Source organism: Metopolophium dirhodum, chromosome 6 (genome assembly GCF_019925205.1).
Source record: "Metopolophium dirhodum isolate CAU chromosome 6, ASM1992520v1, whole genome shotgun sequence".
Classification (NCBI taxonomy): Eukaryota; Metazoa; Arthropoda; class Insecta; order Hemiptera; family Aphididae; genus Metopolophium; species Metopolophium dirhodum.
Window position 1 is genome coordinate 39,086,793 of NC_083565.1, and position 17,414 is coordinate 39,104,206.

Sequence of the window (17,414 nt, forward strand, 5' to 3'; positions counted from 1 at the left end):
AATTTTAGCGATCGCCGCCACACAGGACCACCAGTCGTGATGGTATTCAGAGTAGCTTAAAAATCTTGAGTTTATTTCTGTATAGTAAACTACCTATGGCTGTAACGGTTTCAAGGTCTAATCACAAAAATGATGTGCTTTCGTAAATGTTGATTTAAGTTCACTATCTACACCGTCAGCTAGACACGTGAACGGACAACAGTTTTTGGCTAGTAAAAAGTATGATAATATTATTCACATGAATTTGTTTGTATGGTAATAATTACACCATTCAAATAATATCTATTATCTTACCTAAATCACTGTCCGCCATGATATTTACAGTATCGCCACAATCATCCTTATACATGTACGCACCAGGTTCCTTGTAACTGCGTGAAAATCACCGAAAAAACAAAATTCAATTATTTTAATGGCATATCAATAAATTATAGCCGATTATTGTTAATTGTTTGTGTTTTCGGCTAAAGATAATAGTTTTTGTATATAGGGTGATTATTTCAACATTAAACACTCATTATTTCGAAAATACCTACCTACCTGCCTTGCTATATTTTTTAACATTTAATATGTTAAGTTGAACATTTTTAACTTCCGTGGGTTTATATGAAGTAAAAATACTTTTATCGTTATAATTCATTTTTTTTGTTTTTTTTTTGTAGTATAGTATAGGTATACTCTCCATTAACCATAATATCAGTTTTCTTTACCCACTCAATGTTTATTATATTAATCGATGTGAAGTGTTTTTCATTTAATTTTTTTTTTAATTACGTTAGAAAACAATATCAATGTTATGACAATGGGTTAGTTTGCACATGTTGCTGTTTTATTGTGTTTCAGTAAGTTGTATTTGTAGGTAGTAAATTGAGTTAAGAAATTATTAAAAAAAAACTTTACCTGTAATTATACATCGTACAATATTCCATAGAGTTTTTCGGTTTGCAATAGCCTAGTTTGGCAGCCCACGGTGTTCGGATTTTTTCCCGTTGTTCTATTAACTTGTAGCTAGATCTATGAGTCGTGTTTAGGTCCATTTTATCCACGGGAACGGTATAACTATAAACGGTATGAACAGAAATATTGACACGTCAAAATAGGTTTTAATTTACACCCTGCTGCAGGGCAGTTCTTTAGGATGTGCAAAGTCCTGGGCCAAAATAATAATCACGACACAAGTTTTGAAAATAATTGCAAAGCCACAAATGTCTACAAAATATGTCTCTTTCAAATGTCCACTAATTTCACCATTTGTATTGATTCAAAAATCAATGAACTTCAGAAGAACTGATGCAGCGTTCGTCATTCGATCGAAGCCGAAAAAAAATATATACAACGGACGTTTTTTGGTGAATGGGTACAAGTAAGTTCTTTTGATAGCAATATTGAGTTTATAAACTCAAATTTTAGGTTCCTGAGAAAACGATTTCCATTAATTTTTATTCAATTATTTTATAAGTGCAGTAAATACCTAATTCTAAAAAAAGAATTCATATTATATTATTTCATGTTACTCAATCCTTTTCTCCCAAATAGTTTCGTCATTTATTTGGGACAAAAAAGTCAAATGTGATGAAAGACATAAGTCGATAAATTTTAAAATTCTTTTTGAAATTGTTCATAAGTCATTATTTTATAAACACCTGTTTAATAATGTATATTGTATACTCATAATTGTCATTTTATGTGTGAAGGAGAGCGCATATAAAAATGTAAAAATTTGCTATTGTATACATATTTTTACTCACAGTATAACTTGTCAAGTTTATTTTGTTTCCTGAAAAAATCGTATATTTTGACTTATACCTTCCTCGCCAAACAGTCCATCGTTATTTATTTGTTCTAACACATAGGTAGTCTTTGAATATGAATAATTTTACCAAAAAAAAGTCACAACATTAAGTTGCCATTGACGATACCACAATATGAGCTGATATCTCCAAGAAGGCAATTAAGTCTACGAGCAGTGGAAAGTTGAGAAAGCTCTTTAGGCATCACCCCTATTTCCACCGATATGCGAATCTTCGCGCGACTCGAAGGTGTAAATGAGCTGATGAGGGAAGCGATTTTTTTTTTCAGTTTTACGGGCTGTTTAATAAATATTTGCCCACTTTTATAAAAAAAAAAACTGAAATTTTACGTCAGGTTAGACACTGCGTCGGCGCTTACCATTTGTTCGGTTTAAAATTGTTCTCTCGCTTCACGCACACAGGCTGATACGAACAGTAGCTCGTGGTAAGCCCCGACATCGGACAGTCAGAACCGACCACGAGGTTGTCGGGCTGCATGAATTTCTTGCTACGCCCGTAGCCGTCGTTGCTGCAAGGCACGTAATAATCGTGTTGCTGGGTGGTGGTCAACCGCATCGGTCCCTCGAACCCCAGACAACTGTCCTTGGGCACGACTTTCTGTACTGGCGATATGCACTGCACCGGATAACTCATCTAACACAGTGTGAAATAATATATATTATTATTAAAGATCTGTACGAGACAATTGGTACGCGTCAAATGCCAGACCCCCCGGGGCCCACGTCGCCAAGCAGCTGTTGGACTCATTTGGATGGGATGTCTTGGACCACCCACAGCGTTCCCTAGACATGGCGCGTTCAGATTAAAATCTATTCACTATACTTCCCTTGAGATGTGCATAGGTGGAAAAAATGTCTGAATGAGTCGAATGGTGGGTGGGGGGGGGGGCTTAACAAGAGGACAAAGAAGGTTGCGGTCTACAAGGTGGGCGTTAAAAAAATTATGAAAAAACCACCTACGCCAGGAAGGATGGCGACTATAATGTGGAAAAAAAACACAATTTTTTAGTGGTTAATTTAGTGGTTCCCCATTGGTGGCCCGCGTGTTAGAGAGAGTCCATGGTTGTGTAAAACAGTAGCGATTTTTAATTTTAATTTATTTTTAGTGTAATTATTAAATTTGTAGTCGTTTGGAATTCGAGTATTTTTGGACCATTGAAACTCGTGAAATTAAACTCGTTATTAATATACCTGCAGTGTTGGGGACTTAAAGCATTTTCAAATTTCTTATAAAATATTTGGGAGATGGAAGGGAAAGTTTAACATTTGTTTCATAATTCAGAGAACTGAAATTGAAAACTTTATTTTGCACGTTTTGAGATCTTTTATATTTTAGTAGTCTTCTTGGACTTAATCATAATTAAAATATAAACAAGTAAACGCTTCACTAACCCTTTGCGACGTTTGGTCTTGAAATTTTCCAGCCATGACCAAGTGATCCTTCTGCGTGAAGGGTTTCGGCCGATTTTCACACACGTCATGTTCGTAGTACGAATGAGTGTATATGGTGTCGTCGGTGAACGGCGTTTTACAAACGGTTGGTTGCTGTACATAGAGGTAGGAATATAAATTCATAATAAATATACCACAGACTGAGGGTGGTTTTGGTTAATAATTGTAGGTATATACGCGTCAGGTGATGATTAATAACGTACCTTCTTAATGAAGTAAATTATTTACAATATTTAGTGGTTTACATTCGATTTACCCGAGGGCTGAGGCCAGAGCGTATAAAGATATAAAAATACGAATTGATGATAGGTATAAATTAGAATAATAAATTATCGAAACATGAATTATAGACAGAAAACATTAATATAATATACTATGGTAGGTATAAGTTGTTGGTACTGTCCTATTCATGGCTGATTGTTAAACTTCATATTATAGAAGACTACATAATATTATTATAATAATATAATATGAACTTTAATTATGTAATACATTTAAAGCTGAAGAAAGTTCATATTGTTCAAAATGCCAAGGGTGCCAATATTGACGTCACTGATTGTATTTCAAAAGCAATTTTAGACATCAAAATGGTTGATATTATTACATAATATTATCATATATTGAACATGTAAGAAGGAATATCGAATGGTCAACAGGTAGTTACCGATACATGCGATCAGGCAGTGTTGTAAAGTAGGTACTCGAGGAAAAGTTTCAAATACTTTTTAAGCACTAAAATACGTATAGTATAGGTATCTGTATTTATAATCAAATACTAATTTTCAAATACTTTAATAATTCTTTTTAGCTTATGTACTTTCAATTTTAATTTTGATTACGTAAAATAAAAATACAATTTGAGAATAATATATTATATAATAATGCTTTTACAGTTGAGTAGGTATTTTAACTTCCACCAAATGAAATAATGCAAGAACATGTAAAAGACAAAATTCGCGAACTTTCAACTGGGTTGGGAACCTTTATTTATATTGTATATTTTCGTATGTTTACTATTCAACATTTGGTAGGTACCTACTCCTAACACTGAAAACTTTAATACGTAGACGATATTATTATACGTTAGCGACATTCCTACTGTCCAATTAATGTTTATAAAATAATATTATATTAATTACACTGTCCGTCTACAGCGGCTATTCACGATTCCACAGTGTTTGAATTGGGGAAAAAAAATAGAAGGGTTGAGGAAAATTGTGCGTAGGTACCTAAAATTTTAAATGTCTTATTCGTAATGATGTGATATGATGTCCTACCACAATTCGAGCACTGACTTTTCATTCGAACGGTTACGCACAAAATTAATTTGTGACGTTACCGATTGTAGTTTCAAAATGATTTTAGACTGAAACGGTTGATAATATTGATAATATACTGTCTAGATATTTAGGACGGCTACAGCTTATTTGCGCAAACTCAAAACTGTACCAACAAGCTGGTTTTAATTGTTCACAATTTTGTGCACGAACAAATCGTCATAAATTCCAAAAAAAAAAAAATGTATGTGTGCGCAAACGAGTGTCCGTCATATAGGACATCTATATGAAATACCGAATGGTCAACAGGTAGGTACCATATTATACGAGACCGGGTACCTATAATTCAGATATGGATTACGAGGTGTACTTACCGAGGTTGGTTTGCACGAATCTCGTCGACAAGGCTGCACGTACTTGAACCGATTCTGAAAATCAATAACAATATTATAATTAAGCGATGGCTCCAAGTTGAACATTTTTATTGTACAACGCGAGTAAAACCAATCCAATTTTGTTATAATTCTACAAATCCAGCCAAATTTTATCTATAGGGGTGTAGGTAAGTATCTATAATACTTAAACTTATATAAACCTATACTCGACATTTTGTTTGGGTGGTTGCTTGCAAATTTACAAATTGTCCTATTTTCCTTACACACAAGTAAACACAATTATAAATATTTTTTTTAATGAACATTTTTTGAAGTGGGAAGAGGGCGGGCCTCGTACACAATAATTTAAGAAAATAAGCACCGAAATGAAAATAAAGCCTTGGATATAGGAAACAATTCCTCTTACCAACAAACACTTAACAGTAAAAATTCAATGATTATGCTCTAAATATTTAAAATTTCCATTTGTATTGTTCTACGAACCATCAGAACTATTGATTTTATTCATTTATCAATACCTAATAGTTATAATGTCATGTGACACGCTGTTCTTATCATCATAACCATCATAAAGTCAAATAATTTATTTTCGTACTTTTATATCATATTATTTCATAATAACAATAGGTACACTAAACATTATTTTTAATTAATTGTATTGTAATATATTTATGTGATTGTATATGATAATATAGCTGATCCCGCTGGCACTTCGTTGCCCGTTAAATGTACCAATTCTATATGACTCAAACTTGGTTCAATTCGTTATTTAATATCCGGTGTACGGTGTATGGTGTTCAAAATTTATCTTAACTTTTCTGTTGCCCGGAATAAAAATTCTGATTCGCAGCAGTATATTATCAGATAGGCAATCTACCTGCAGTAGATCGCGGACCCCGTGCTGTTTGTACGTAAGTGTATGATTTAACTCTAAAGTATCAAAATTGTACCAAGTTTGTCATTTTTACTTAATTCCACCCACGGAGGATTAATATAATCAATTAATACAAAAACCTAACGCAACCGTACTAAAATCCGATGAATAAAAAAAAAAAACAAATCTAACACTTTTTAAATTAGCCTATCTTCTTCCCAGAGGTCTAATCTACACACAACCATTCATTTTTATCTATACTAACAACTCTCAGCATGCCTACCCCTACTACTACTCCTGTTGGAAAAGCCTGTGTGCGTCGTCGTTTATGGCAAACGTTATAATAGAATCATAATATTAATGACACATGCCACCGTGTTATTTTTTAAAATCGATTAATAATATTATAATGTGTTATCGATAAAGTGTTGAGTAAACTCCGAAACTACTGAACCGATTTCGAAAATTCTTTCACCAATACAAAGCCACATTCTTTGTGAGTGCCATAGGCTAATTTAAAAAGGGAAGTGATCACCCCCGATAGGTGCTCAAACAGGCATTTTGAGATTTACGATAGAAATTTTTGTTTTTTAATAGTTGCTATGGGTCATATATATATATAGATAGAAACAATTGTATAGACGTTGTTGTTGTTTTTAGCCATGTCACCAGGTGTGCACTAATGAGGCCATAACTCCGAAACCACTTATCCCACAGCGTACAAACTTCATAGAAACCATCTACATATCAATCTTAATATGTCCTGAAATTTTTATCGAAATCGGTTTGGTGGATCTTGAGTTATAATATTTATTCAAAATGTACACTTATTTTTATATATTATATAGATTATTAAAACTTTTGAAAACCATCATATCATTATGAAATAGAAATAAAAATAGAAAATAGGTTACATATAGACAATGTCTTGTACCTACATATAAATATAAACATGGTACGTACCCAAGTTAAAAATCGTATAACTATATAGCTTTTATCTAATTATATTGCACTTAATTTATTTTATTACACTACCTATACATACTATGCAATGTGTATGCAATGTGTATGCAATGTGTATTAATCAATTAATTCTAAAGAAAAAAATGTCATACCAATAATTAGTATTTAGTCATTTTTCCTGGGGCTTTACTAATGAATACTAACCACAGGGCCCGCCTGGACTCCTGTAGGTACTTAATATGTAAGTTTAATGGATGTTTATAAATTATAATAATCGCTATTCAGTATTCACATATTATTAGTATAATGGACTTAATGTTATATCGTCGTGTGAATGACTCGCAAAGCAAAGTATTCATTGTATTGTATTGCCACTGGTACTATTATTTTATTGAGTTGCTCTCAACTCTCGAGTTAATTTAACATATTATTAGTATCTGAGCGAAGCGATGAATGTATTGATTTTACAATGATGTGTGTGTTTTTTTTTTTATTTTTGTGTCTGTCATCACCTTTTAGGACAGTAAAAGTGCTTGGATTTTCTTCAACAGTAACTTTTCTGATTGGAAAGTGAATCTAGTCGGTACTTTGGGGGGTCAAAAGTAAAAATGTCCCAGTAGTTTTCAAAAGCGACGTGAAAAACAAAATAAAAATTAAGGAAAAACGGGAATTTTTACGCAAAATCTGTTTTCGAGAAAATCGATTTTCGTTTTTGGTGTAACTCCAAAACAAATGACCGTAGATACATGAAATTTTGACTGAATGTTTATAGTTGCATTTCCTATACACTATAACATTTTCCAAATATTTTGAGCTGTTTACGGACATTGTCGATTTCCATTTTTTTTTAGTTTTTTAGATTCTGAGCGAAGCGATGAATGTATTGATTCTACAATGATGTGTTTTTTTTTTTTATTTTTGTGTCTGTCATCACCTTTTAGGACAGTAAAAGTGCTTGGATTTTCTTCAACAGTAACTTTTCTGATAGGAAAGTGAATCTAGTTGGTACTTTGGGGGGTCAAAAGTAAAAATTTCCCAGTAGTTTTCACAAGCGACGTGAAAAACAAAAGAAAAATTAAGGAAAAACGGGAATTTTTACGCAAAATCTGTTTTCGAGAAAATCGATTTTCGTTCTTGGTGTAACTCTAAAACAAATGACCGTAGATACATGAAATTTTGACTGAATGTTTATAATTGAATTTCCTATACACCATAACATTTTCCAAATATTTTGAGCTGTTTACGGACATTGTCGATTTCCATTTTTTTTTTAGTTTTTTTTTTCTATAAATATCAATAAAATTTTATTTGTCTGGTAAAAAAGCGTGAAATTTCAATATAAGGCACCTGATATATCGTTCTAATAGCAGTTGAAAAATATTAAAGATACAGGCACAGTTTTTTTTTTATAAGCATTTAAAGTTCAAATTTTGACAACATTTATCAAATTTATAATTTAATAATTATTTTGTAGTTAAAAATGTATAAAATGTTTAACTTTTATGGCTAAGGATTGAAAATTTAAAACAAGGCTCTGCGTAATAATTAGGTTATATATAAATTACTTTATTCACAATAATATCATCAAATATACTTGGTAATATCATAGGCTGACTGACCGTTTTCGCTCAGAATCGTTTTTCTTATACAATGATATTATATCATTGAATTCAAATTTAACACCATCCATTACATACTTGTTACCTACTGCACAGCAGAGTGACATCCACTTATCCCATTTTTTTTTTATCATTATTCTATGTGTAAAGACACAGAAGGTTGAAAAAAAATTCTTTCACGGACAATTTCAAACCAATGTAGATTGTAGGTACATAATATACTAACGGACGACTACGGCTCTCCCGTTCCGTTTTATCTGTCAGAATAATTCTGCGATCGGGTCACATTTTTCCGCTTCTCCTACCTACCAAAATATAACTATGGGTACGGGCTGCAACAGGACATACCTGACAAACGAAATTTGGTTCTAATCAATATTGATTTGTTTGTTTTTTATATATTTAATTTACAGACACTTGCGCAACACGTAGGTACAGAATAACATTTTAATTTTGTAATACTTACTGAAAATAAAAATGTAAAGCTGATATAGGTAGGTTAGGTTATGTACCTAGTTTTTTTTCGAAAAATGCAAAATACCTAACTAATTTGGAAATCTGGTTTTTAGACAATGTCGATTGTAAAACATGTACCTATTATTTAAGTCATGTAGTTAGTTTTTTTTACACATTTTTGAAACCTCATTATTATCGTTCAGTGAAGTTGATCCAGTCGTGAAAAATATTTTAAGTTCATAAAGTATAAACTTTTTTTAAATAATTTATGAGCATTTTTAAATAGGCCTATAATTTGTGCCAGCGCTCGTTAAAATATATTTATTTTGATATTTATAAATATATTTTATACTTTTTTTTTAAAAGTTATCATCTACTTTCAAATTAAATGAGTCTTACATCAAACGATTTCAACATTTTATAAAATCATAAAAGATAAACCATTTCACTTAGATACTTAGATAAATGTTTTTACAATCAAAAGTTTTCTAAAAGTCAGATTTACAAACTAGCTATTTGTATTTTCAGTACAAAAAATAAATAAAATATAATATTTTATTCTGTACTTTTAGCGCAAGAGTCATTAAACTATACAAAAAAAAAACAATTACAAATTATTGATTGGAACTAAAGTAATTTCACTTGCCAGGTCTTCCTGTTACACCCTGTATAAGTATAGCCGTGTAGGTTTGTATCGACGTTAATACAATATAGACGTTCGTCGATTTTTCAATAGGTTTAAACCATTAATTGCCAACGACAGTATTAATCAAAATAATAGCTTATTAAGTACCAATTTATCAATTTTTTTGCTCTCCAATAATTGTTTATACCTAATATTTTTGTTCCAACATTTTTATTTCACTTGTTTTTAACTTTATTTAACCCTTTTACTGCCAGATGATTTTCGCTGTACCTATAACTTGTCCCTGCCGCATAATTTCGATTTTTTTAATGATATTTTTTCATAATAGTTATAATATCAAGAAGGTATAGTTTCAAAACAATTTATAAAGTTAAAAAAAAAAAAACCTTAATTCATTAGTACCTAAGATATTCGAATTTAAAAAATGTAAATCATGGTTTCCCAAAATATGGTATTTACTTTCCAATAGCAATTTATACACAAAACACTATAATATGATGCTAAGTCCACAATGCGCTTTTGATTACTATACCGAAATGTATATGTACTTTCAAAACAAACTATCAAAAGTTGAATAACTTTGTAAAAACGTTATCTATAGCTTATTGCCTATTGCCTTGATCGAAAATAAAACAACGCCGATAAACCTATCGCTCGTCTAAATAAATACATTTGGGAAGTTTTTAAAACGGTTTTGTTACCTTCAGAGCCCGGCAAGTCTTTGCCCTTTGAAATTCACAATTTTTTTTTTCAACTTTCTGCAAACAGGCTTTAGGAATGGCGTTTGGTACTTTCGAACACTATAATGAAAGTATAGTAAAGTTGATTTGTTAATAGCATTCCACACAAACATAAAATGTTGCGTTGTATCATTAAAACATTATTTGTATTTTCGTACTTCGTATGATCTCTCTAGACACTCTTTTACTTGAGACATTGCAATTGTTTGACGTGGAATTTGGTCAGTTTGAAAATTTTTATTTAAATCTCAGTAAGATATTCATATATTACGATTAAATTTTAAGATTGTTAAAAACAGTAATTTTATAAAAAAAATTTAATTTAGTTAAATATGTTATTATTATTTGTACGGTTGCTTAGTATGAGCTATACTCATTTTGGAAGTGCAAACATTTTGCATTTATTTTTAGCCAGCTGCTAAATACTGATGATTTAAATTTCAGGTAGGTATGTAGGTGAAACTAGTGGCTATATTTCGGTCGTGTAAAAATGTTGACGTTTAACTAATCATAAAAGTTAAGTATGATGCTTCAACCTTAAACTTACCGTCTAAGTAATAATAATAATATATCATATATATAGGCAGTGGTATATATTATGGAGGGGGGGAGTTAGGGGTAAAAAACCCCCTTGAATACAATTATATCTGTGTGTAGAGTTATTATTATCAGTAAAATTGTACTGTCGGGAATCCAGACTCGGGATTTATAATTCTTCAAAACATGTTTGCAATAATTATTAGTTGGTTTTGCGTCATTTTGATAGAATATTTATTCAAATTCTGATTTTTTTTTTTGAATTCAGACTATTTAAATAGGTATACAAATTATTACATTTTTTAGTAAATGTTTTTTGTAATTGCTTTTTTATATAAATTAAATGCTTTTTATGGCCTTTTTTTGACATTTTAAAAGCTTTTTTTATTGATTATATTGCCATTAAATCCGAATCCCACTAATAACTAATGGTGCAATTAGGTGAACCAGTAGAGGGGGGGGGGGGAATTTATGGCCTAAAACGCCCACAATTTTTTTGTTACGTATAAAATATCAATAAAATATAATATTAAGGTTTTTGGCCCCGAGAAAGTACAAGTTTACCGGTGTGGTCAACTTTATTAAATATGAACTTCCTATATATAGACAGTATAGTAGATATCACTTATAACGACCATCGAAAGATTTTTTAATATAAGTCAATATAGCCGATAGTCATTATATGAACGAAAAGTGACGATAAAAATCAAAAATCAAAAGTTTAAGTACGTCATAACATATTTCCTAAATTATACATGACGTGTTCACTGTACTACTGTATATAGGTAGGTAAGTAAATATTTTTAAGAAATACAAAATAAAAGTTTTAGAAAAACTACTAAATTCTTATGAAAAAAAGTTAAATAGGTACCTATACGCTGTTGTTTCGGTTATTAACAATGTTATATGGAAATTTTTACAAATTTGATGTCGCATCTTACCTCAAACACGGTCCACGTTGGAAAAAAATCAATTTTGTGTTTGGTAAAAATATAATATGTATAAATTAAAACAATATACTCTTAGACTTAATTTTAAATTCATTTACCGCGTAAACACGATAATAAGTGAAAATAACAAATCATAATTTTTTAAAGGACATAAGGTACTTACCTAAAACAGAATAGCAGTAAAATAGAATTTTTGAATAAAGCCATACAAATGTTGAAATTAAAATTATTACCTACTGGGTAGGTGTTGTATATTTGCATATCTAACCATTTTTAAAATTGTATTGACGTTCAAATTTAAATTACATTACATTATTCACAGTCATCTATTAGTAGTGAAATCATTATTATTTTTATTTCCGCTCTATATATATTTTTTAATTAATTAATTAATAACAATTGAATTGTTTAAGTTACATAATCATGTAAACACACTGAACAAACATTACAATTTAAATAATATAATTAATTCTCACAACTTTAAATCTCGGTACGCATATTAACAAGCAATTTATTGTACCATGAATTAATAATTAATATGGATCACGGTGTATTCCAAATGTGTAGATATCTACGCACATTAATAATGATTTACTCGTCACAGTACCACACCGTGTATTGTACAGTTAACATCAGAGTGCCTATACATGACCTGAACGATGCAATATTTAAAGGCTTAAATTAACCATTAAATTAAAATAATATTCAATTTTCCTAACTTCAGGCGGCAGTGCAGATAAGAGGACTCCACACCCGCATGTGTTGTCTCCGATTACAAGTGCGTAACATTCCAAATTTACGCTCAGCAGATCACGTTTAGCTCAGTTCGTTTAAAAATTAGAGTGAATCCACCCATAACGAAACTTGATGATACTTGACCATTATCTGTGTTCGAATGTTGTTTTTTTCAGTTTTTAATTTTTTAGCAAGTTATGCATAAATTAAAAATGTTTATAACTCACTCAAAACTTGAATAATGATAAAAAACCAACATACAAATGAAGTTCAAAACAGGATAAAACTCATACTATCAATTTTCATGCTAGGTCGATTCACTCTAATTTTTAAACTAATGGATCTAAACGTGATCTGCTGAGTGTAAATTTGCTATGTTACGCACTTGTGAGATGGAGACAACACTACATGACTTGTCGCAAATGTATACTACACAATAATTGAATTTTGTAACACAATGTTTTATTTTATTTTTGAAAATGTTCAAGCCATTGCCAAATTACTAAAATATTGCAAAAATTATGTCACACATCCATAAAATAATTGTTCTCACAGTATGTCTTATAAAATACTATAATGTACCAAACGCAAATAAAATGTAGATACATGCTAAAATGGTCTCAAGCCCGTTGTAATTGTAAATAATGTAAATAAATAACCTAATATTTATGATAAAAGTTGGCTATGCATGACTATCATTTATACCTATCACCAAAAATTGTTCAGTTATAACCAAAATACATCCATTTTCAGTAAACAACTGAAATATACATTAAACTCGACATACTGAGTATGAATATTATCATATGAGAGACTTAATTTTTCCCACCTTATATGTATTGGGATAGGACACATTTCCTACAAGATCTCATCTCATAATTATGTAGGTATACTACATAATAATATTGTGGTCTTTTAAAATCGATTCTACAATTATTATTATATTGTTAGCATTTTTTCAAATTGCCTTTGTTAGTTGAGGGTCAAATTTTGAGAAACACATTGTGCTTTGAACATTTTTTTAAATGTTGAATTTTAGATGTTACATCTATGCAGATACAAAGTTCCTATTAACAGTATATTAAAATACAATAAATTGTAGGAGACACGTATTTCACCTAACACAATGTGTTCACTCAAATTAAGTTTCAAACATAAAAACAATGAACAAATGTAACACAATGCCTATATTGTTTAAAACATTTAAAAATTTTTATTTTTCTTATAAAACATAAAATAAAAAAATCACATCAAAAAGCAATATTTATCTTCAATATTACCTCTGGTAAACATCTATAATTATTTTACAAATATAATATTATCAAATACATTAACAGCTAGCGTTTTTTAGACCATACAGTTGTTTTTACATATAGGTAGGTATTTGAAAAAAAAGAACAAATTTTGTTTCGTACAAAATATTACTTTCAGAAGTTGGAATTTTCCATGGTCAGAGGAACATGTTTTAATTTAATTTGTTTAAAAAGAACTTGTGGGTCCAGGTACAAAGTAAGAGTGCTTTAAATTGTCAAAAATCATAATAATAATAAAAAAAATCACAATGATTGTCCGCAAATACAAAAAAACATATGAAAAAATTACGACAATTTTATCAAATACTTGTTAATAACTTATTATTACATGAAAATATAATACTGATTCTTTGAGATTAAATTTTTAAAATTAAATGTATTAAGTAACTGTCATTTAAGTTTCTTTTCTATTGGTTAACATAATTTTATTCTCTTATACTCATGCGGTAAAGAAGGACAAAACAATAAGTATAAAAATACACAAATACACTAATACATAGGTACATTTTTAAACAAACAACTGCTCTTCATACTGAATTTAATTAATGTGTAACAAGACTTATTTTTATGATCTATTGAATAATTAAGTAGTTATTGTTATTTTAAACGAACAGATGTTGTTTTTTTAAGTATGTAGGTAGGTACTTAAACTAAGTTAATACATATATCGAGTAGAAATTATATTTAAAAATATCATTTTTCAACCAAAAACCAAAATACAATTAATTATAATTATAATGATGACAAAATGTAAATATCAATATTTGTTCATTATTGTTATTAAAATAATGTTATAGAAGTTTAATAATTATTATGGTCTTAATTTTATAATAATATTATAAATTATAATCATACTATGACCTACTAAATACATCACAGCACGATTTTTTTTACAAATTGTTTTCGTTCGAAACGATTCAAAATAAAAATTCAAGAGAAAAATATATCTTACTAAGTAACTTTTGCTCTCAGTTTAAATGTATAGAAGCATATTTTATAGATGAAGTACTGTCATTGAGTAGTAGCACCAAATGAGATTACTAGTTTAAGTATGGGCCAACTGTCTATACCAGTGTCAAATCTGTGACTTTTAAAATGTGCAGTTATGTCACCTTGTCGTCTTATTAGAAATACTGCCTTAGAGACATTATAAGGTTGTAAAAAAAAATCCAATTAAGTACTAACATGAAAACGGTGAGTTCTGACTAGGTATGTAACTTAAAAAAAATATATATACTTTTTTAAACAATTAATATTTCATCATTCATGACAGCGATAGTGTAGACGGTTTGGTGTCCGACTTCAGATTGGTGTCTGGACGAGTTGTGTCTTTTTCAGTTTTTCGGATTTCCTTAGAATCCGGGCGACTCTCCTACAAATGTAAAAATATAACAAACATTTATTTAAAACGTATGGACTTGTGCATTGTATTAAAGTATTGTACATTGTACTACTTACATTGAGCTGATCAGGAGTCTGTTTTGCCTGCAAGCGGTTTTGCACAATTTTTAAATGCTTGACGATATAGTCTTCATGCGGGGCCATCAGATGGGCCTTTTGTAAGCAAATTTCTGCGTCCTTCAGCAGACCACGCTCCACGTACACCACGCATAGGTTGTGCATCCCTTGAGTGTTGTCCGGATCCAGTTGCAGTATCCTTTGGTAACACTGAAAAGGTGACAAAACGAGGTTTAAAAAAGGTCAGGGTCTCTAGGTTGGAGCAGCTCTTCAGCGGTCGACCAACACTCACGTTTTCAGCTGCGTCTAGATCTTTGATGTTGTTTATGTATATGTCGCCCAGCAATATCAGAGCCTTGACATGGTCTGGATGGAACCTGACCAGCTGGTTGAGGAACGGGGCTGCCTGCAGGGGCCTGTGATCGTCGGCTAGCAGTAGGGCCAGGTTGAACAGAGCGGCTCTGAAATCCTCTTTGATGAGGATCGCCTGACGGAACCAATGTTCCGCCGCCGGTACGTCTCCTTCGTCCATAGCCAGCATGCCCAGGTTGAAAAACACCCGTTCGTTCTTTTGACCCTGAAATCACAAAAAAAAATACATATTACATTACGATTGCGCCGTCGCTCGTTAGTTTCTACAACGCATACGTTGGACAGGAGCCTGAGGAGTCTCTTCTCGGCGAGTTTTCTCAAGTTCGCCTGCCCCAACTCTTGGAGCAGTATGGCCGAGTTGAGCAACGCCTGTTCGTGGTCCGGATCGAATTCCAGAGCTTTGTCCAAGTAAGCCAACGCCTGTGAATGTTTACCCTGTTCCAAAAGCACGACGCCCAGCTGAAAAGTGAAAAGGCACAAGTTAGTAGGCGAGCAACGACGTCTTGTAAAAGGTTTCGTTTGCACCATACACGGCGGGTTTGCGGCACTCACATTGTAATAGATGTCCGGGTTGTCGGTGTCGTAGAATAAAGCTCGTTCGTACACTTCTTGCGCCTCTTTCGTTCGGTTGAGCTTGAGCAAAACGTCGCCGCGGTTTATGTACGCTTGCGTATAATCGGACCGCATGCTGATGGCCTGCCGGTACAGCATGTCCGCCTCTTCCAGACGCGTCTGGTTTTTAGCGATCAGGTTGGCCAAGTTCAGCAGGACGTTTAGATGGTTGGGAGCTATGCGGGCTTGGTACGACTCGCCAGGTTTGGCTTTGGGCAGCAACGATTTGGCCTGTGAATATACGCAATCGTAAATATCAGTCGTGGAATTCATTTTAAACACCAAACTCTCTGCGGTTACGTTACCTCTAAGTAAGCGTCTTCGGCTTCCTTGTACATTTTTAGATGGTTATACGTACGGCCGACATTTATGTGAGCTCCGATGTCGTCATGCTGTACGCTGAAAAAATAAGGAAAAAACAATAATTACAAACCACGTCCTAACGATAAAAAACAACGCGATCGTGATTCTCGTCCTTTGTTTATACCCTAGACGTCCTTGGGCATTTTTTTAAAAATCACGTACTACCCATAAAATAATTACATATAAAAAAGTAAGTAATTATATGAAAAAAATGCACCTAGCATTATAATTATAGACGTAATCATAACATATTTAAAGGTGTAGAAAATATTATGTCATTAATATTAACGATATTATATTCATATTAATCACATAATATTATACTATGATGTTTAGAATTGAAGTTGTAATCCTGGAGCTTTTCAGCAATTATGTGCATACAGTTTTTTGACACCAATTCAAAATATTAATTTATTAGAATTTTTTTTAACGATAAATATATAGTAATGTTTGGATCGTCTCACACATGATTTATTTATTATACTACCGTCACTAATTTTGACAGTTAAAAACAAATAAAACGGTTTATATTTTTAAAATAATTTTACGGCACCCCGGGTTCAGGTTGATTGGTACTATATATATTATAGACCATTCGAAACTCACCTGACGGCCTTGTTAAAGTACGCAAGAGCTTCTTGGAATCGATTCTCAGCTTCCAAGGCGTGTCCGACGTTGTTGTACAGTTTGGCATTCAGCTTATTCACCTTCAACCCGGAAGTGAATATCGCGTACTCGGATGACCAGTCCGAATTCCTCGTGTAGGTTTTCACCACGTGGGTGACCATGATGACGGCGACCACTGTCAACACCAACCGCGACTTGCTGCGGAACAAAACGTT

At 31.8% G+C, this 17,414-nt stretch overlaps 2 protein-coding genes across 2 annotated transcripts in view; both read right to left on the bottom strand.

Moving 5' to 3' along the window:
• Positions 1-15: 15 nt before the first annotated feature.
• LOC132947923 (uncharacterized) lies at positions 16-10,429 on the bottom strand. The gene is made up of 8 exons (XM_061018181.1): positions 10,391-10,429; positions 10,194-10,292; positions 4,914-4,967; positions 3,203-3,355; positions 2,170-2,444; positions 901-1,059; positions 295-371; positions 16-209 (listed from the first exon to the last, which is right to left on the bottom strand). Exons 1-8 carry the CDS (start codon positions 10,427-10,429, stop codon positions 118-120), a joined length of 948 nt encoding a protein of 315 aa, XP_060874164.1. The 3' UTR covers positions 16-117.
• A 3,213-nt stretch (positions 10,430-13,642) lies between these two features.
• Positions 13,643-17,414, bottom strand: part of LOC132947011 (protein O-mannosyl-transferase Tmtc3-like) — a 59,500-nt gene continuing 55,728 nt past the window's right edge. The window contains 7 exon segments of the mRNA XM_061017176.1: positions 13,643-15,139; positions 15,226-15,435; positions 15,518-15,802; positions 15,874-16,056; positions 16,150-16,440; positions 16,515-16,608; positions 17,179-17,397. Of these exon segments, the coding sequence (XP_060873159.1) occupies positions 15,032-15,139; positions 15,226-15,435; positions 15,518-15,802; positions 15,874-16,056; positions 16,150-16,440; positions 16,515-16,608; positions 17,179-17,397 (1,390 nt within the window). The 3' untranslated portion in view covers positions 13,643-15,031.